The sequence below is a fragment of the Humulus lupulus genome, chromosome X, assembly GCF_963169125.1.
Source record: "Humulus lupulus chromosome X, drHumLupu1.1, whole genome shotgun sequence".
Classification (NCBI taxonomy): Eukaryota; Viridiplantae; Streptophyta; class Magnoliopsida; order Rosales; family Cannabaceae; genus Humulus; species Humulus lupulus.
This window is the reverse complement of record NC_084802.1, coordinates 11,262,718-11,285,609: the sequence shown is the minus strand read 5'-3', so window position 1 is coordinate 11,285,609 and position 22,892 is coordinate 11,262,718. Positions and strand designations below refer to the sequence as shown.

Genomic DNA, 22,892 nt, shown 5'->3' with positions numbered 1-22,892 from the left:
GAAAAATATAAAAAAAGAAAAAATCAAAAAAATTAGATTTTCTCATTTCCCAATTGACTATATCTCACTTTTGAAGACTTTTTTGGCTTATAAAGCCTAGATCAAAGTAAACCAAAGACAAAAAAAAAAGGAATCCATTGAAGAAAAAAGATGTTTAAAATAAAGCGAAGAAAATAGGAACAAGCCCTAATACTCACTTTGTAAAAATCCTTGAAGATGAAAATTTAACTTTCTTTGTATTTTTATCGTAGTGTTTCACTTAATTTAACTTTCTTTGTATTTTTATCATAGTGTTTCACTTTTCTTTTTTCTTTAATCTTAATTTCTCTCAAAATTTTGCCAGAATTTTCTCCTATCTATTTTTCTTCTTCTTTGTCTGATTTTATTTTTCCTCTTTTACAAACTCTATTTTACGATAAGTTAATCGGACAATGAAGGAAATGGAGTAGAGAAGAGTGGCTATTGGTTAGTTGAGAGAAAAGTGAAGATATTATTTTTTTTCTTTTTCTTTAATCTCTTCTCTTTTTTTTCTGACTGATTCTTTTTTTCATTCTTCTTTTTATTTTTTAATAATAAAGATGATAAAAAAAAATGGTTCAACAGTATCATAATAATACCATCAAAGAAGATCAGTGATTACATGTGCAATACTACTACATAATTGCAATTGATAATTTCTTTCCGATACAGAAGGAAGAAGAATATTTCCCAAAGCATTTTGGCATTAATGAGGTTGGTCCACAAAGGTTTCATGGTCAGTGGTCTTATCCATTTTGAGCTCATCACACTACTACAAAAATAGGCTTTTAGGACACTCATTGAGAGTCCTTAAAGAATTTCTTTTAGGACATGCGGTGCGAGCCCTAAAAACTGATGTGTATCTTAAAAGTTTGAATTTTTTTAACAAAAGTTCCTAGACTTTTTAGGACACTCATTGAGAGTCTTTACAGAATTTCTTTTAGGACACGTAGTGCGAGCCCCAAAAACTTATGTCTTAAAAGTTTGAATAATTTTTTTAACAAAAGTTTTATTATTTACTAAATCAGAAAAGAAAAAAAAAACACTCAACCCATTCTCTCTCTCTTTCCTTGGATTCCCTCTCTCTTCCCCATTTCTCTTTCTCTCCTTGCTGCCAGCCACGAACGAAGGCTCTCCAGCCACCCCCCACCTACACGCGTCGCCGAGTTTTCTTCCCCAGCCCCCGAAACCCCCAGCCTCGCGAGCCCTTAGCCTCACGCGCCCCCTAGCCCTCTCGATGGAGCTTCCAAAGTCTGGCGACTATGTGGGTTTCTGAAACTTTTTGGGCATTTTTCGACCACCCCGAGCCAAATGACCACCACTACTGCATTCCTTGTGCTTTGGGCTTCAAAACCCACTAAAGGATCGAACTCAATGGTCATCGGAATTGGAATAGACGTTCGCCGAAATCCATGGAGATTTGAGAATTCATGGCTCTAATCCGGCCATTCTAGGCATTTCAAAGAGAAACCACCACCACCATGAGGTTCCTCGAGCTTTGGGCTTCTGTTACACCCAGATTTCCAGAATGAGAATCTTGATCTCGAAATCCAGGTTCGTAAGGTGTAAGCTCAAAATAAGCACAGCCATCACGTGATCCACCAGTCAGAGACAGTTTTGCTGTAAATAACAACCTCATGAGCTTGAGCAGTGTGTAGCCTCGAGGGTGCTCTGAGCTTATAAGTTAGGCTCGCAACTCACAATAGCAAGGGTTTGACACTTGTATAAACTTTCTGATTCATCTCTTGCCCTTAGACAAGATGGTTCGAGCTCGAGAGCTGTAAGCTCGAAGGTGACATCTTTGTCAATGGTTACTTGGTGGGAGCATAGGCGAAGTAAAATGACAAGCTCGTAATAGGCAAACGGTCTCGAAGGTGCATGGATCTGGTGTCTAAGCTCGTTGATTGAGTGTGAACGTATTTATTGTTATAAATTCCCTATGTTTAAGGAATCTGATGTAATTTGTTACTCAATCCCACATTTTATGGGATGTTACCGCGTACGTAGTAACTAATGCATTTATTGGCATTATATTATTTGATTTACCAAATATCTTCCCGAAATATGTGGGAAGCAATTCTGAAAACTTCTCTATAAATAGAGGGGGATAATTCATTTGTAAAGGACGAAAATATTGAGATTTTGAGAGAAAACTCTGGGCAATTATTCTCTGAAATTTTCCAGAAAACTCCAAAGAATTAATAATATAGACTCGTGGACTAGGCAGATTTTAACTGTTGAACCACGTAAAAAATCTTGTCTACATTCTTTTTTATTTACTTCCTCTGGTATATTTTTGTTTAATCGCTCTTCTTTCTTAAGTTGGCGAAAAACGGCGTCAACAGCTTCAAAGCCCAGTCATCGTTTTCCCGAACGACCACTGTGGGGTGGTGGCGTCGTCGTCATTGTCGGAGCACCGGTGGGAGCTTTGGCTACAAATTAATTTTTTTTAAATTAAAAATAATACTTTTCAAGACTTGCAATGCGAGCCCTAAAAACATTCTTGCGAGCCCTAAAAAACCTCACTTTTTAAAGCTCTCAAATAGAGGGCTCACTAAAAAGCATTTTTTGTAGTAGTGTCAAGTGCATTCTTGAATGCCCTTACTGGCATCATCATACCAAACAGCACACTCCTTGAGTGCTTTCACTACTGCTTGTTGAGACTCAATCTTGTGGTTGAGGAAGTTGAGGCTCTTTTCCGTGTTCGAAATCAATAATCGAAAAGCTTCCTTGGCAAGAACCCTAATATTTGTTGGGGATTGGATTCCAAAACTTCCAAGCACTTTTTGTAGTCTAGGATTTGTTGGCAGACTGTGTCAACCAAGCTTGATGGTGATTCTGATTTTGTTTTTGATGATGATGATGATATCAATAAGAAGAACAAGAAAATGGAAAGTTGTGATGGGATTTTTAGATTTGGAGAATTCATAATGGATATGGTGTAGTGAAGAAGTGGAAGTTAGTTTTGTATGATCTTTAAGGTTTTTGACAAATAGATTGGACTATATAAATATGTATAATGAGAAAAAGAAGGTTACGTGTCTTTTTATATGAATATATATAATCATTTTTGTTTATATATTAACAATTTTTGTAGTAAGTGGATTTTTGACAATTAGAAAAATGAATCCTATACATTTTTAATATCTTAACAAAGCATATATTGATTCTCTTGCGTGATTTTTTTTTTATTTTGACAAAAAGATCAATTGCATATATAAAAATATTGTTATATGCATTAATAGAATTAATTTTTTCTAACCAATTAGTCCACATATTACGGGTAACGTAGGAGACATCTCTATTTTTCCCCGGGGGAATCCTTAGAATTACCACTGCTTAGCTTTCAATTCGCCTCTGACCATCAAATGAAATGTGAATGACCCGTCCTCCTCTCTTTGAAACAAGGGGCGCTTAAAATACATGTTTAATGGCTAATCTAAAAAAACAGAACATGGAAAAACAAATAACAAGTAAAAGAGAATACTAAGAATATACAGTCTTAGTATCTCTAAGACACCTATAAAGAAAGAGAAGCTAAAAAAAAAGCTTCATCTACTTTAAATGTTAAAAACCACCTACAAGAAGAAAAAAGACAAGATATTTTAGAATAATTAGAACAAAAACTTAATAGGATTAGAGGACTTATAATTGTTAGAGATAAGAATGTTGTAACAATCAGCTTATTACCCTTTGTTATTCTTACAATGTATTAGCACGAAAAAAGAATTAATTTAAGTGGCAACACAATTTGTAACTACAAGATATTATTTTTATTATAATTATTTTATGACTAGAAAATTTGTTGCTAAAAGTATTCGTCTTAAAAAAAATTATTGTGATTAAACGTATTCATGTCACAATAAATTTATCATTCAAAAATTTGAGACTAAAGTTATATTAGCTACAAATTGTAATAACTAAATATTGTATTTTAGTTACACTTTATTTTTTTTAATTGTAACTAAAAGTAATATTTAATGATAAAAGATTTTGTTGTGATTAAGAAATTCTCACTAAATAGTACTTTCTTTTGTTATCGGTTGCGCAAAAATTATTCTGGATGTAATTATAAAAGTAAATATATATTGAAGCCTCACAGTTTCATTTTCACATTTTCTCTGTTTCTTGCACACACTAATTGTTACGAGAAAGTTTGAAAATATATATATATATATATATATATATATGTGTGTATATAAAACATATTATAATGAAGTGTTGGAAAAATATTTTCTCCTCCTTTTTCCTTGTAATTTTTCCTCAAATCTTTCCTCCACAAAACCCACAATCCAAACATAAGCGTTAGGAATAATAATAATAATAATAATAATAATAATAATAATAATTAAAAAAAACTGAGAATTTAGTTGCCAATTGTATTCCGAAAAACGAATATATCGAGAATAGTTCTGAAATACTATAATCTTTATTACATTATTAAGCCTCAAGATTCTTATATCTTAAATTATTTAAATCATAAATATAAAACTATTAGAATAATCCTTGTCAGATTATACTCCTAATAAAACAAGAAGAAGTTGGTAACAAGTAACAACAAGTAATTCAATTAACAAATCAGAGAAATTATACTATGATTTTAAAAGCTTAACCAATTAATTGAAGATAACAAAAAGACAAATGTCATGATCCAAATATTTGATCTGTTAAGGTTTTATTTAGCATCTTCTCAAAGAGCGTGTAGAGAACTTCCTTCGGAGTTTGTGCTTGTTTGGAATATCCTTCATTTTTGGTGCTCACCCCAAAAACGACAATAATTTGGTGTCGTTATTTTCCCAATATACTTAATAAAAAAAAAAGCAATTTTTCAAGTGTGAATCAAATACAATCATTGATATGATGCTAAAATCAAGATGATGCTGATGATGTGAACCTTGTTTGTTATCTTATATTGTCATGGTTGTCGTTTTTATCATAGCAACACCAATTTGATGTCACTCTCTCTCTCCCCATATAATCGACTTATTTTGATGTCGTTTTCTGATGCTTTGATCTAGTAAACTTCAACATACAACATACCCTACAAGTACAAGTGATAACACAACAAAACACTACCAAAAATAAGAATTGCTATGTAAATTAGTGTAAGGCCCTGTCTTTCTTTAAAAATAATTATTATAGTAAGAACATATGATTACATATATATAGATCAATTGTGTTAAGAAAATAGTGGTGAACTATAAACTTGGTCAATTGAAGAAATAAAACTAGAGTTTGTGGGATTTAGTGATTATTTGGAGTCCCAATTACACAAAAAGAATAAAGCCATCACAATATTTCCAATTTCACAGTAGCAAACTCTTACAATACCCAAAAGAGAGGAAAATTTTGGCAAAAGACACTATCCCCTTACCTTCCAAAAAATTACAAACACACATTCTATTCATCAGCAGAAGAAACATATAAGAGCAAAGCATTTTCCCACAAAAAAGAAGGAACAGTAAGTTGGTTTTCAATTTCATACCTAAGAGGAAAATACATCAGAACCCCACCTGGTGCAATTGTAAGTCTATTTTTTTTTCCGGTCAATGGCAATTTTTACTTTTCCCATATTCAGGTTAGGGGCTACCAAATAATCACAGATTACCCACATGGATTGTCATGCTAAGATCAAATGTACAGTCCGCCAATCATAGTCTTGCATCCTTCGGAGTGACATAACTTCTGCTCTCGGTGACATTGGAATTAGCAACAACATCTGGTGCAATTTCCCAGCTTCCACTTCTCCTTCCCCAACTCGAGTGTCGAGTTTCTGATCGTATAGTGGTAGCACGGTGGTCAGAACTCATAACAGAATCAGCCTCCGAGGTGTTGAGCGGAGGTCCGTTGCTACCTCTACTACGAATGTCATCATCATGTCCTCTACTACGCATGTCCTCATCAATTCTAATACGCATGTCATCATCAAGTCTACTTCTCATGTCATCATCAAGTCTATTACGTATGTCATCATCAAGTCCTCTGCTACGTACGTCATCATCAAATCCTCTATTACGTATGTCATCATCATATCCTCCTCTACTACGCATGTCCTCATCAAGTCCTCTACTACGTATGTCCTCATCCATTTCTTCAAAATTTCGACGTTGTGAGATTTTCAATAGATCATCACCAATCTCTAAATCATCTTCCACCTTGGAACGTGGATCTCCAGCCAAATCATCTATATTTGCTTCCCGTGGAGAGGGCAAAGTCATGGGCTTTTGTACCTCCTCTTGTACAAAAGCACGGAAATTGTTCCTTGAGGGTTTTTCTTTCGTGAAAAATACTTCAAGAAAATTGTTCAGACATCCCCGATTGTAGACATTGATCCTGTTGTCTGCTCTGTATCGGAAATTTTCATATGTTGTCTGGAAAACAGAAGGGTTAAGGTTACAGAACAAACCTATCATTAAAAAATAAATAATAAAAAGAGTCAACTATTGTCATATGATCTTCGAAGTATATAACCCCCATTATCCACTAGCATCCAACCATAGCAAAATCCTAATTGATCAAGTAGCTCCTACCCCCTTTTTTTTTTCTTGCTTAAATTTGTTTCACCAATGTCTGATACAACTTACAAGTGATTCACTATCTACTCTTAGTACGACTTTTTTTTATTTTTATTTTTTTGTGAAGTGAGTTTATGTAATATAAAGCTAGTCCAAAACTGTAGAGGGGAAACGAGTTAACTAACCTGGTTTGTACCTATAAGGTACAAGTGGAAACCAGTTAATCCACCAACAAACCAAAGTGAGATGAAACAGTAAGCCATTAATATCACAGATGCAGGAGATTCTTTCATTGCCTTCCAAACTGTGCTCTTATGATCATCCATCAGAACCTTGATGTACAAAGCTGATAAGGAAAACACAAAGATGCAAAGAAGAGTTGAAGAAGAAACAAACAGGAAGAAGTACCGGTAGTTTCGCTGCACATTTAAACATGCAATTAGAAATCTAATAATAACTCCTGAAAGCCAGCAAATGAAACTCAAAACCATTAGATCAAAGGTACAGAACTCAGAAACATGATAACTTCTAAATTAAATATTAACAGCATACCAATCCAATGCATTGTCCCACCCAAGGGCAATGATGGTCAAAACGCTCCACACAATTGTTGCAAATGGAACAATGGGAGCAACGAGGAGGACGATATAGCATACATGTCTCACAATATTTCACCCTCACAGGAAGGCCATTGACCATTACATCTTTTGTCCGAGGGAACTGAAGACTAGGAGTCTGTCTACCCCCGATCTCATTTGACACAGAATTGTCATAACGGAAATCTTCCTCCGGAGGGTGTGAATTACGTGGAATGATTCCCGGGTCCCGGGCTGAAGTAAGAAAAAGAAGCACCAACACCTATCAACATTAACTAATGAATTAAATACTGGCAGATCCTACGATAATAGTAAAGAAATGTCAGCCAAAATATGTAAATGGAGAGGCATCAAAAATTGACATTCCTAGGAAGACTAAATATAAATACTTGGAATTGTACAAGTAACATCTTGGATGACTAGTTTGAAATAGGCAAAGCACAATAGTAGAAGCCCAATACATGCAAAATCAATGCACATTCTCAACATTCAGGCATAACACATTCGAAACACTAAGTGCCATTGGACCAAAAACTTTAGCACATTCACTCCTTCAAAGAGGATCTATCAACTAGACCAGTATGTCGAAATTCAGTTTGCCATTAGAGAAATTTTAACCAAACAGAGATCCTATTCAATAAGCTTATGGAGAATGTTTATCATATAGAAGGTGAAAAAATAAAAGAAAGAGAAAAAAAGGAAAATGTTTATTAAACTGGAATAACTTGTGTGCATTACTACGCCAACAACCGTATTTCTCTAGTCAACAAATGGTAAAAGTTTTTCAAAAGTAAAAAGGGCAATCTGCTCACTGAAAAAGGCATGCAGATTTTTTTGTGACATTAAAACACAAATTTAGATGTCTATTAATAGGCCATAAAATATCAACATCTGTATGTGGACATACCCTGTACATGATATTCATCATGCTTTCAGGAACTAAAATATTGATGAAAATAAATAAGGGTTAAGAAGACTAACGTAGATTGTAAAGATAATTGCCACCACCAGAATTGCATATCCTGAATTAAGGGATGAAAATTCATGTCGAAGATGTCTCCCAACAAATACGCAAAAGATGATAACTGGAGCTAGAATCAGCATTAAAGTGACAAGCAATGACCTTGCATCTGGCCCAAATATCAACCTTCCACTAAGAAGGAATTTCTGAGTACAGAAAAAAGAAAGATAAGAAACGTGCAACAAATTCCATTATATTACATCAAAAGAATTTAAAAAATATGTTGCTATAATACAATAAACTAGAACAACCATATTAGATAAAGCATTTGTCAAATAACGAATAAGTAGTAACTAACAGCAAAAATATGTTGCAAGAGGTTTCTTATCAAAAAAGAAAAAGAAAAACACTAAGAAACATGGTTTGGGAGAGTATAGGCAGGACTGGATGATCACAAGCAGAAATATGTTACAGTTATAGTAACAAGCATAATTCCTAAAATAAAGGTCTTTCTAACTTTGGAAAGCATGCTACAAGCCTTAAAATGGATCATGGTTTATCTTTACCCAATCTCTTGGAACTTGTCAGATCTAGAATCAGTAAATAATCATGCCACATCTCTTCCATCTTTTAATCAGCCAGAATCAATCTTCAGACAAACCAAAACATTATTTGTGTTGCTATGAGCTTTTGTGAGAAGAGAATGTCTCCTGAACTATTATTAACAAGTAGACAAAGTCCACCAAGGACAAAAGGAGTGATAGAAAATCACAAACCAATAAAAGTAGGACAGTCGTATTATCAAAAAAGTAAACATCAGTCCACATAGAAATAAAACCTCCTAACCACACAACAAAACGACTATCCTAGCTTAACGCATGCATAAAGGGTAATGATAACAGATATTGAATATAATAACCAATATGATTGGCTATCATAACTGTATCACAATTTAATTTACTGATATGGTGGTTATGACTCCGTACGGTAACCTAAACTAAGTAATACAAAAAGAATATCCTTCATTAATATAATATAAAAACGAAACTTCAATAAGTAGCTTTACCCACCACAAGAAAACAAATTTTACAGACAAATGCAAGTAAAACCAGTGCATTAATTGTAAATAAGAGAAGTACATTCAAGCCACCACTCATACGTAACTGAACCTACCCACCTGATTCCTCAAAACAAAAAATAAAAATGACATGCTTCCATCCCTACTACTTGAACATCTGAATAAATGATGGCCCAATTGCTTGCTTTTAAAAAAGTTGATGTGTTTATTTTTCCTTTTAGGTTCTAGCATCATAGTATTCCTCAGATATTAAGATATTAAAAAAAAAAGGTCTACTCTAAAAAGTGCAAGTGTTGTCTAAAAGGACGAATTATCATGCTCCTTAAAACAAGAAGATTAACAGCCTCAGCCACCAGAAGTAAAGCCATTTCCTACACTTGCCATCTTGTACTTGACTCTTTCCACTATGACACCGTGAAATATTACGGTAAAGTATAGCAATTGATATGTAAGTGTCCATGACAGAAGCGAACCTCAAACCATGTGGAAGAAACTACATGCCTTATCATTTGAGCTACCCCTCTTGCATCTAACCTAGCATATGACTTACACTTCAGAAGCATCCACTTGCAATATATTTTAAAGTAGCAAACCGGAATGCTCATTTTATAGGAACAAGCAAAAACTATAATGTAGTCTAAAGTAGCAAAACCAAAATACCTTTATTTTAGGAAACAAAAACTTTTATTAATTCAATCGAGAAAGGGAATACAGAATGGAGGAATAAAATATCGTCCTAAAGAAAAACATAATAAAAACACCAAAAGAACAACACAAAAACCCTATCTAAAAAAGGTAATTTTCTATCCAAGAGAAATTATAGTCCTTTCCCTCAAAAGCCCAAAAAGAAGCTAAAGGAATTATTTATTCTCACCGGGAGGGACCAGATCCAATTCTTTCCTTTCGAAGAATTTCTATCAAACCTAATAACCCACACAATTCCACATAACAGCTACCATTTTATATTTTCCAAAACCAATAGTTTCCTCGATCATTTAAGTTTCACATCTACCAGGAAAAACCCACTGTTTCTGCTTCATAGATGATTCTTTGTTCTCCACTCCTCACACACCACAAACCACAAAGGAAGAAGTGTATGGTTCGATTTATTTTGTATCAAGACGTGAGTATTAATCTTTCTCAAACAGAACAGACAAGCAAACACTTCTACTCTAAAAGGAACACAAAATTTCCAAATAAAATTAAAAGACTCATAATTAGGGAGATTATCTTAGATCCGTCAAGACACAAAAAAAATGATTTAAAAGAAAACCTAACAGAAAAAACACATCTAAACCCTTTTTTCAGGTTGAGAATAAATATACGAAAAAATTTCAAGAGCAGACAGCTAAAAGATAAATTCCTCAGTTTCTATATCATATAAGTTTCGTTCAAATTAAAATTCCAAAAAGATTAATATTGCATAGAGTTTAAGAGATAAAATGGATGTCTTTTGTGTATTGGACAGTGAAGATAACAAAATTGCAAATCTCCTATGACCCCTCTAATCTTCCCAAAACTAAACTGAGCCTCCCATCCCATTTGACAAATAGAGAAAAGTCAAAGGTCCTTGAGAAATGAACGACCACAAACTTCTAAATGAACCCCTAGAAACCACATTAAAATCCCATCCATTATGATTATTTCCATACATTTTCAAATGACTCTACCCCATAAAGAGTGTTGTTTAAAAAAAAGGGGCAAGAATTCTATTTCCACGTTCATTCCCAATAGATTAATTTTTCCATATTAATTTTTAATCCAGACACCTGAGATCTTTACAACCTTCAGCAAACAGGCATTAAGGGAAAACAGTGGCATCTGCAAATTGCAAATGAGACTGACACACACTCTCAACCTAGCAAAACCGAAATACATTGACAAGTCTAAGGAGAATATTGCAAGTGGAGAAGGACTAAGGGCAATGGCAAAAAAGAAAATGCCATATGAGAGACTCAGGTCAGGACAAATGGCATACATTCATACTTTACAAAAAAGACTAAGGACCCAAATAGGATGAGTTAAATCTCATACAAACCAATAGGTTTCATAAAATGCATTTGAAATCTAAAGACATGATACAAGGTTTATGCAAGTAAACACAACCCAATAGATACTCCACTGAAAAGCTCCATCAAGGTATATTCCCCAGCATCACTCACCGAACAAAACTCTATCACACATGAGTTGAGCATTGCAATTACAGTCAGTCTACCATTAGCTGCACACAAGATTTTTTTGGATGTTCTAGTACTTCTTGTATCTTTACCAGTGGACCTTTCACCATAGCCAACACATATTTCCATTTGTTTAGGTTTCTTGTTTATTTTCTTTATTTTGTTGCTTTCAGTCTTTTTTTGGTCACAGTTTTGGTTTCCTGATAGTTTGTGTATTTATGATAACTGTATAACAAACATAACATTTCCTATGCAGTTTTTGAAAAATACGCAAACTATCAGGACACCAAAACTGTGACCAAAAAAAGACTGAAAGCAACAAAATAAAGAAAATAAACAAGAAACCTAAACAACCTGGTAGTCCAAACTCCAAAGGAACAACCAGAAACACTAGTTCATTACCCAAGAAAGCATAGAAAATGGAAGCAAAATAAAACTCTTTACACGGGCCATTACTAACCCTTTTTAAAGACAACACTCAAGTACTCAACTGAGCCTAATGATTAACATATAGTCACTAAACATACAACCCCATGAAAAAAATACCCAAGTTCCAATTCCTTCTGTTCACTCCATTGCCTCAACTATAAGAACATAGTAAAATCAGAAAACTTAAAACCTAAGTCGAAACCCACTTCATGGCTATAACAAAACAAGTCAAAGAATCAATCAAAAACTTTAAATTTCTCACAAACCCCACAAATCTAAACAATAAGAACCCATGCACAAGATCCCAAATTAAAGAAAGGAAAGAAAATGCAAGAGGGCTTACATTACTTCCTTTCCAGGCTTCGTACACGCGCTTCGTCATGACCAAAAAGCAAAAATCCACGCTCCTCTCTTCACCACTAGGTCAATAATACAGAGTGGAACATTTTGAAGCTTTGGGCTTTCATTTCATTTCATATCCCCATTCAACAAAACCAATAGTCACAGTGAAGCCATACTCGATTGCTCCTCCATTGAACCACAAAAACAATAAATAATAGTCTGAAGCAATTTTCTGATTAAGGAAAAAAAAACCCAAAATAGAAGAAGTGATCTCAGATACGGCGGTTCGCGAATTTGGAAAATATTCAGATTTTTTTTTTTGTGAGTAAGAAGTATGAATGTTTTTTAGGGAAATTTTTATTTTTTTTGTGCTCGAATATATAGGGAACTGGAAAAAATATATAAATAAAAATAAAATAAAATCCCATTTTTCTCATTCTCTTGTATAGTTCTTTTCAAAGACCATATTACGTCACACAACTGTAATCATGTGATTTTTTTTAATTAATTAAATATATGTGCTGATTAGAAGTTTTATTAATCTGCCACGTCAGCTGATAATCTGACGTGGCAACTCAGTGGTGTCTTCGTTGGTAGAGCTAGAGTAATGAATTTTTTTATAAAAGAAAATACTGAATGTTGTGATTGAATGTACTAATATATTCTTCAACATTTAAAATTTGATTATATAGAAAATAATAATAATAACAATAATATAGGAAATATATTCCTTCAAAAAAAATATGGGAAAGATATGGGGAATAGTTCTTAATAAATATATTTCTTACAATATGAAAAAATAATAATAATAAGAATTAGACAAAAGATATGTATTATAAAACTAGTATATGATAATGTAGATGAGTGGGGGAAAAGTTTCTCAAAAAAATTTCATAACGGATAATTTTGTACTTATCCAAAATTTAAGAAAGTTGAGAAAATAAAATTTTTGAGGAGTTTAATTAAGAAAATTGGTGAAAACAAAATTGTGTGCTAAGGATAATTACCTTAAAAATAGACTATTTTATAATAACATTTTGTAAAATAATATTTTTTTGATAATGTTTTATAAAATGACACTCCAAATAGTGTTTTGAGAATTCAGACACAGTATCTAAAAATTTTTACAAAGTATTAATAGGTACCGTAAGTATATTTTGGAACAAATTATCAAAATGAGACTATTGTGTAAAGTGAGTATAAAAAATATATGTATTATTTTGCTAGGCAACTCTATCAAAAATATATATTATTGTATTTTACAGTTATTTTTTTTAGTTTGTATGTTTATAGCCTTCATAATTATATAACTCTAAACAATACTACATTCAAATATTCAAATTAGATGTGTTTGTATGGTGTGGTCAGTTGTATCATCGTGTGTGTTTTGAACTTATTCATACGAGTGTACATATAGATATTTACATATGTGTACAAATATATGTATGTTTAGTTTAAGAATAAGTATAATTATAACATAACACAATAATACATTAAATACGAACACGACATAATTAGTAAATATGCAACACGACATAATTGATGTATTTTTCCTAAAAAGACAATAAAATAAGATTATTTCTCATTATTATTCATACTTTTTACCATTTATTATATTTGTATATTAAATTACGTAGCATTTAAATCCTCAATATTTTTATCCATTCGAGTCCCCGAATTACTATAAAGATCATTCTCAACATTAATAATTTTTATATTATTTCATATAATGTAATGTTATATTAAATAATGTGATTTGTCACACTTGGTAATATATTATTGAGAGTTATAAAATTTGACACATGTGTGTGCCCAAATGTAACATAATTTGGAGTTACAAATTTGTAACTCCAAAATATTACACAATAATGTGTAGATTGAGAGTTACACATTTGTGTTTGAATTTCATAGAGTCATTATGTAATATGGCTATTGGAGACATGTTTTAACTCTCATTAGGTGTATGGAGGTTACAAAATCATGTGGGAAATGATTTGAGATGTTTTGGAAAAACTAAATTTTTGGAGGCTGAAATTGTCTGATTATCCCTAGCCACAGCCGCTGATTATCCTTGACCACGGCCTAGGGGTCAGGGGCCAATGGCCGCGACCAAGGACGCTGACAGCCATCTCCAACTTCTTTTTTCCATCTTGAACGGTTCTAGCACCTCATGTAACTCCCAAAATTATTTTTTAATTCCACAAACATCCAATTAAACATTGGTAACAGCCATGGGAGTTGATAGAATTTGAAATTCAAAAGGTGTCGCAAAATTCTATAAATAGGAGTCTATTGATCACTTGTAAGACACGTCATTTTATATCCACAAAACACTTGGCTAGAAAATACACTATAGAGACTTGATAATTTCAAAGAGTTATTTCCTTGTGAGATCCCTTAGTACTTAGATAATAAGGGGAAATAAGTTTTTGGACAAAGGTTTTGAACCTTGTTCAAATTGGTGATCTCTACTACTCTACACTTTGATTGTGTGAGAGTTTGTGTTCATTCTTTTGTTCTTCTTGTTTTTATTTACTTGCATTATTATTGTTTCGAGTTTGTGTGATCTTCATCTTCTACATCTTTCTATTTACTTGTATTTTGAGCAATTGAGTTATAACATTATTTTTATCAAATACCTTGTCTATTGTATTATTGCTTAGAGTTGTATTTTGTTTTTCCATATTTCCATTGAATATAATATATTCTCTAACAATCAAAAGTTTATTCTTTCATTTTCAATGGAATGAGAAACCATAGTGATCTTGTGAGGATCCAACTTTAAAAGATGGTAAGGTAAGGAAATGTTCTTTGTTTTTTTTTTCTTAGAAGATCTAATAGCTCTTATGTGGTAATAGAAATGAGAAGAATAAAATTTTTAAGAATGAGGTTTATTGTTTTACTAATCTTTTTTGCTTTTGCAAATATAATGGTTAAAATAGAAAATATTTAAACATCTTTGGTTTTATCAGTGTATATATATGTGTGTGTGTGTGATGAGTTACCAATTAGTGAATAAAAGTTATTTGAGAATTTTAATTTTCCCACTTAAAGAGATGAGCATCTCATTTTATAAGATAAGAAAAGATGAACTTAAGGAGGTTACATCTTTTGATGGAAGTATCTTGCTATTGCAAGAAAATATTAGATCAAGGTAGAACCAAAATTTTGAGATAACATATTGTCCAATAGATTTAGAGTCTAAAATTTGGGCAAATGAAAAATATTTGAGAATTATCTAGTAACAATAATTCTTAAATATTCAATGTATTAATGAGGAGACATTACAAAATTAGAGAAACAATTAATTAAATATATGTGCTGATTAGAAAGCTGCCACGTCAGCTTTGGTGTCTTATTTTTTTATAAAAAAAAATATTGAATGTTGTGACTTGTGATTCTTATCAGAACATAATGCATGTACTAATATATTCTTCTACATATTAACATTTAAAATTTGATTGTATAGAAACTAATAATAATAACAATAATATAGGAAATATATTCCTTCAAAAAAATATGGGAAAGATATGGGGAATAGTTCTTAATAAATATATTTCTTACTATATGAAAAAAAAAATCAGAATTAGACAAAAGATATGTATTATAAAACTAGTATATGATAATGTAGATGAGTGGGGGAAAAGTTTCTCAAAAAAATTTCTTAACGGATAATTTTGTACTTATCAAAATTTTAAGAAATTTGAGAAAAGAAATTTTTTGAGGAGTTAAATTAAGAAAATTGGTGAAAAAAAAATTGTGTGCTAAGGATAATACTTTAAAAATAGACTATTTTATAATATTATTTTGTAAAGTAATATTTTTTTGATAATTTTTTATAAAATGATATTCTAAAGATTGTTTTGAGAATTCAGACACAGTATTTAGAATTTTCTACAAAGTATTAATAAATAATGGAGGTATATTTTGGAACAAATTATCAAAATGAGATTATTGTGTAAAGTGATTATAAAAAATATATGTATTATTTTGCTAGGCAACTCTATCAAAAATATATATTATTGTATTGTCCAGTTATTTTTTTAGTTTGTATGGCCATTATAGCCTTCATAATTATATAACTCTAAACAATAATACATTCAAATATTCAAATTAGTTGTGTTTGTATGGTGTGGTCAGTTGTATCATCGTGTTTTGAACTTAACACAATACGATTGTACAAATATATGTACATACGATTGTATCATCAGTTGTATCATACGATTGTACATATAGATATTTACATATGTGTACAAATATATGTATGTTTAGTTTAAGAATAAGTATAATTATAACGTAACACAATTATACATTAAATACGAGCACGACATAATTAATAAATGTGCAACACGACATAATTGATGTATTTTTCCTAAAAAGATAATGAAATAAGATTATTTTCGATTATTATTCATACTCTTTACCATTTACTATATTTGTATATTAAATTAAATCAATTCGAGTCCGCAAATTACTATAAAGATCATTCTCAACATTAATAGTTGTTGTATTATTTTATAGGGATATTTGTGACTAAAATATTCAAACTTACAAATTATTAACACTTAAATACTCAAATTGATTTTTTGGTGGTAAGAGTACCCAAATGTGAAATTTTTTTGCAATTAGAGATACATAGTATTAAATGTTAAAGTTGACTGGTCAAAGAACACGTGATACCACATGATTGGTCTGTTAAATTGTAAACAATATTATGAGCATTAAATCCATAAATCATATTCAAAACAACATTATATGCTCATGCAACAATCCAATAACACATTTTATTTAGAGCATTGATTTAAATATATAGAGATAAAACATACCTGACATTGAGTCTCCAATGTTCATCTTTGAATCTCTCACAATCTACACAAACAAAATTAGAATATCGCAATACAAGAGAGAACTTATGGAGAGCAACCCTTACCAAAACCACATACTTATCTTCACCCAACAACATATATGTTATATATATATATATGTCTCGTATGCCTTTTTACCCTAAGGGGTATATTCGGTCTATTGGGCTTATATTATTAGATATGGTGCACTATGGTTCAATGGGCCAACCTATAGTCATTAGGGTGCTACCATGTGCCTCTAATGCAATTAGTAAGTGTGAACCATCTCATTATGGTTATTGGTAATTAGTAGGCACTTTAGTTCATGATTGTGATTATGGAAAAATGTCTATGATTATATTAGTCCATAACAATAATTCTAACATTCTCCCACTTGGACAATATAATAAAACCACCATAATATTGTCTAACACATATATGGCAATCAAATAAATCAAACATAATATTATACCGATAGGATACAAATATTAATATGACTTGGCCTTGTAGACATTTAAATATCATAACAACCATTAACTATCAAACCAAACATGCATGAGGTACAATTGATTGAGACTATGCGCATTCATCTTCTTTTGTACCTGTCACTTCGTTGAACAATAATATATACATATATAAGCATATATACGTAATAGCAACAAGAAGAAGTGGCTTCAATTATCATTATGCGTGTTCAGAATAAAACACAAGCTATAAGCAATCCATACAAAATACTAGCATGTTCAATACATAAATAACAAAACTCCCACTAAGCTCAACAAGCTAGGCTCCTGACAATCCCATTCGGGCAACGTGTTCTAAAAACACACATATAGGTAAGTCTTTCGTTAGTGGGTCTGCTAACATGCTAGTGGTAGGCGTGTACTCAATAGAAATGAGGGACTCAGCGACTTTCTCTTTAACAAAATAGTATTTTATATCAATATGCTTTGAGCGAGAAGTACTCCTAGTGTTCTTAGAGAAAGCTACTGCTGCGGAGTTGTCACAATACAATTTCAGCGGCCTCGAAATAGAGTCTACAACACTCAATGCTGAAATGAAATTCCACAACCATATTGCTTGACAAGTAGCCTCATAACACGCCATATACTCTGCCTCCATCATAGAAGAAGCTGTGAGTGTCTGCTTGATACTTTTCCATGAAACAGCTCCTCCAGCCATCATATAAATGTAGCCTGAAGTGGACTTTTTATCATCCACGCATCCTGCATAATCGGCATCACTGAACCCAACTATATCAAGAGTGTCAGCTCGTCGGTAAGTCAACATATAATCCTTTGTACCCTGAAGATACCTCATGACTTTCTTAGCCGCTTTCCAATGGCTAAGACCAGGATCACTCAAGTATCTACCCAACACGCCGACAACAAAAGCAATATCAGGGCGTGTGCATACTTGAGCATACATCAAGCTACCAACCAGTGATCCATAGGGAACGACTTTCATTTCATCTCTCTCTTTATCATTTTGTGAACATTGAGCCTTTGAGAACTTGTCACCCTTCACTATTGGTGCCTTCCTAGGAGAACATGCATGCATATTGAATCTTTTCAAGATCCGATCAATGTAAGTCTTCTGAGACAAACGAAGAATACCATTAGCCCTATCCCGAAGAATCTGAATCCCAAGCACATAGGAAGCCTCACCAAGATCCTTCATATCAAAATGGCTAAACAAAAGTTGTTTCGTCTTAGACAACAGATCAGAATTATTAGACGCAAGCAGGATGTCATCAACATACAATACTAGAAAAATAAAGCTGCTCCCACTGACCTTTATGTATATACATTGATCTACTACATTCTCCTTGAAGCCATTTGCAGTGAAAATCATATCGAACTTGAGATACCACTGCCTTGATGCTTGTTTAAGCCCATAGATAGACTTTTTGAGCTTGCAAACCATGTGTTCTTTGCCAGACTTCTCAAAACCAATAGGTTGAGTCATGTAAACATCTTCAAATAAATCTCCATTCAAGAAGGCAGTCCTCACATCCATTTGATTGAGTTCTAGATCAAAATGAGCAACTATAGCCATAATGATTCGCAACGAATCTTTGGTGGAAACAGGTGAAAATGTTTCTTTGAAATCAATACCTTCTCTCTGGCTATAGCCTTTAGCCACAAGCCTAGCCTTATACCTTTTCACTTGCCCATTCGAGTCACGTTTGATCTTATACACCCATTTGCATCCAATGGGTCTGCAACCTTTGGGTAATTCAACCAACTCCCAAACTTCATTTGTGACATAGAATTCAACTCATCTTTCATTGCATCCATCCACAATACAGATTGAGGACTATTCATAGCTTCTTGATAGGTAACTGGCTCAAAAGTGTCTCCCACATCAAACTCATGTTCCTGTAAATAGACAAGGTAGTCATTAGGAATAGCAGACCTGCGGGTTCTCTGTGATCTTCTCACCATAGCTTCATCATCCCCAATATCAAGATTTTCACCTTGTTCTTGATTTTGAGGTTCATCATGAGTTTCTACCGGAATATGTTCAATCACAGGGTCATCAATAGGAGCGGAAGCAACAGGTACAGGGACAAAAATGTTTGACCCTTGACTTGAACTAAATTCATCATCAAAATAGACAGCCCTATCTGATTCTATAACCCTGGTGGTGTGAGATGGGCAATAAAATCTGGAACCCCTTGATCCAATGGTGTAGCCCACAAAATAGCCACTAATGGTCTTCGGATCAAGTTTCTTAGACTGTGGATTATAGGGCCTCACTTCTGCTTTGCAACCCCAAACATGAAAATGACACAAGCTTGGTTTCTTACTTGACCATAGCTCATAAGGCGTCTTTGGGACAGACTTGCTGGGCACTTGATTCAAGATATAAGCTGCAGTCTTTAATGCCTCACCCCATAAAAACTCTGGCAAACTAGAATGAATCAACATACATCGCACCATGTCAAGAAGAGTGCGATTTCTCCTTTCAGCAATTCCATTCTGTTGGGGTGTACCTGGCATTGTATATCTTGCGTCAATGCCACATTCCTGTAAGTACCTAGCAAAAGGCCCGGGGTTCCTTCCACTTTCATCATAACGTCCATAATACTCTCCACCTCTATCAGAATTAACTGCCTTGATCTTCTTCCCCTTTTGAAGCTCAACTTTCGTCTTAAAAATCTTAAACGCATCTAAAGATTCAGATTTTTCACGAATGAGCTCAACATGGCCATACCGGGAAAAGTCATCAATGAAGGTGATAAAGTATTTATAACCACCCATAGCAGGCGGAACAAAAGGCCCACAAATATTAGTATGGATCAACTCCAACAATCGTGTGCACCTATCTGTTTTGTGTATCTATGACTATGTGATTACATATTTAAATCCCAAACTATGTGATTAAATATTTCATTTTACCAAACAAAGTTGTGATTTCATTAGTCTTGAATTAGGTTTTACATTTAAGGTTCCTTTTTCTTTTTAATAAACCATGATCTTTATTTTTTTTTTATGAAGGAAACTTTCATTGATTTCCAAAGTTTTTGTATAATGTATATTTAATGTTAAAAGTCATGGTCATATCTCAATCTCATATGCTAAAATTTTAATGAAAATTACTTATTTTTATGGATTTACAAATTGGATCAGAAGCAAGCTAGTCTAAAGGCATTACTTCTACTTTGAAGATTGAGGTAAATTTATTATATTTGTTATATTGGATTATAATAAATAGGCTTGTGTGAATGTGTGATGCTCAGTTGTGGTGGATATTATGCTTGTTGTGTGCTGCCATGTTGTAGTAGATATTAGGCTTGTGTTGTAACGACCCAAATTTTCTAATAAGGCTTGGGGCCTTGATTAGCGTGCCTGGAGGGCAATAATTGTTATATTGTATTAATATATGTGGATTTAATGAATATGTGATTAGAGTGCATGTTCAGGCGATTAAATATGCATGTGGGCCTTGTTTGGTTGTTAGGGGCATATTTGTAATTTTAGCCCGTTGAGGGCATAAATGTGATACATGTGATATTTGTGATATAATGGTGATATATTTGTGATGCACGTTCCAAGACGGTCCTAGGGAGTTGTTTAGCTAGGAAAGTCACAACGGGGTCAAATACCTGGCTCGGGAGGAGCTTAGGGGTATTTTGGGGATATTATAAAGTGTTCGGGAATTATTGAGTAGCGGTTAGTGATAGTAATAGCTTAGACATGTCGGGATTAAAACGGGGATTTTTAGGCATACTCGAGGATTTAGCGGGATGTGTTAAAAGACTAAATCGCCCTTGGTGGCATAAGAGGACTTAGGCTAATTTAAGGGGCAATTGGGTCTTTTTAGCAGCTGGTTAAGATTAGATAAGGTCTAGGAATTATTAGATCAGTTTAAAAAAGGCTAAGGAAAGGAAAAAGAATAAAACTTCTCAGCTCTCCTTCTCTCCCATGTGATTTCCTCTTCCCCTCTCCTTGTTGATTATGAGCTTGCTAAGTTTTGAGGATTTTGGGCTAGTGAATTGAAGGAATTTGGCTGCTGTGGCTAGAATAGTTAGCTCAAGGATGTGTTAAGCTCAGAGGTAAGGAATTCATCCCTGTTTTCTTTAAGTTTCCAAGCTTGACTTTGAGAGTTTGAAAATGGAAGTTGAAAGCTGGATTTGTGGTATGTTAGTGCAACGCCCCAAACTCCAGGGACCGTTACGGTGTGCCTTGTAAACAGTGCTAAACTCGCTAATCGAGTCATTTGGCCAAAATCGTGACACTAAGTATGATTAGCGGTTTAGGGATTAAAAATTTGGTTAGGATGTAACGTTTCACTAAAACGTTTAATATATACATTGGGATCCCGAAAATAAAGTTTCAGAGTCTATTACATAAAACATTTACAACAGGCCGTTCTAAGCGGCAAAACAGGGTTCAACCCTAGTTCCACTTTAAACCTCGGTCGTGGCGGACGAGCAGCTGCATATGTACACGTCATCACCTAAGCTCTCCAACTCAAGGATGTTCCAGCTTCCTCTTGCCTTTACCTGCACCACGTAGCACCCGTGAGCCGAAGCCCAGCAAGAAAACACAATAAAGCATGATATAATATCAACAACGATCATAATAACCATTCAGGACTATCAGTCCAAGCAAATAGGTGACAATAGCCAAAAGTCACAATAATGAGCATCGCTCCTTCTAGCCATGTGACGATAGGGTCACCAGGGCTCAACTGATAAGTAATCCTTTCATAAGTTTGATTAGGACAGGTGCAAGGTGAATGGTCACCAACATAACCTTCCTCCCGACTCTAAAGTCGTGCTATGGACAGCGTCCCTTGGCCATGTGACAAACAGTCACCGGGGTCATATACCTTGGCCATAAATATCTGGTCATAGACCAGGCAAGCGCTTATAAGTTCTTCGACCTTAGGGTCGGTCTGGCATTAATGCCATAGAGCCATTCAATGCATGATTCTCGATTTAAGCTTGCTTAGGACAGGTGCAAGGTGATTAGTCACCAACATAACCTTCCTCACGACTCTAGAGTCGAAACTATGGACAACGTCCCTTAGCCATGTGACAAACGGTCACCGGGGTCATATACCTTGGCTATAGTCATCTGGTCGTAGACCAGGCAAGCGCTTATAAGTTCTTTGACCTTAGGGTCGGTCTGGCATTAAAGCCATAGAGCCATTCAATGCATAATTCTCGACTCTAGAGTCGGTCCCTGACTAGTCAGTGTCTTTCACTAGTAAGACATGCCACCAATCACATATCACATGTTCCACATCCATAAACGAGGTATTTAGCATGCTTACCAAACAGATAGTAGTGCTATTAGGGCCATGCATAAACACAGAGGCTCAAGCTCTGAACAGTATCATACTCAGTATATAAAGCATGTCCCAAACACATGTTTCTCATGCATCATATGCAATAAATCCAGCAACCTAACATGCATCA

At 33.7% G+C, this 22,892-nt stretch overlaps 1 protein-coding gene across 1 annotated transcript; it reads right to left on the bottom strand.

Moving 5' to 3' along the window:
• Positions 1 to 5,285: 5,285 nt before the first annotated feature.
• On the bottom strand, positions 5,286 to 12,475 carry LOC133807143 (protein S-acyltransferase 8). Its single transcript, XM_062245310.1, has 5 exons — positions 12,118 to 12,475; positions 8,111 to 8,296; positions 7,086 to 7,391; positions 6,719 to 6,952; positions 5,286 to 6,389 (listed from the first exon to the last, which is right to left on the bottom strand). Exons 1-5 carry the CDS (start codon positions 12,154 to 12,156, stop codon positions 5,670 to 5,672), a joined length of 1,485 nt encoding a protein of 494 aa, XP_062101294.1. The 5' UTR covers positions 12,157 to 12,475; the 3' UTR covers positions 5,286 to 5,669.
• Between the last annotated feature and the right edge of the window lie 10,417 nt (positions 12,476 to 22,892).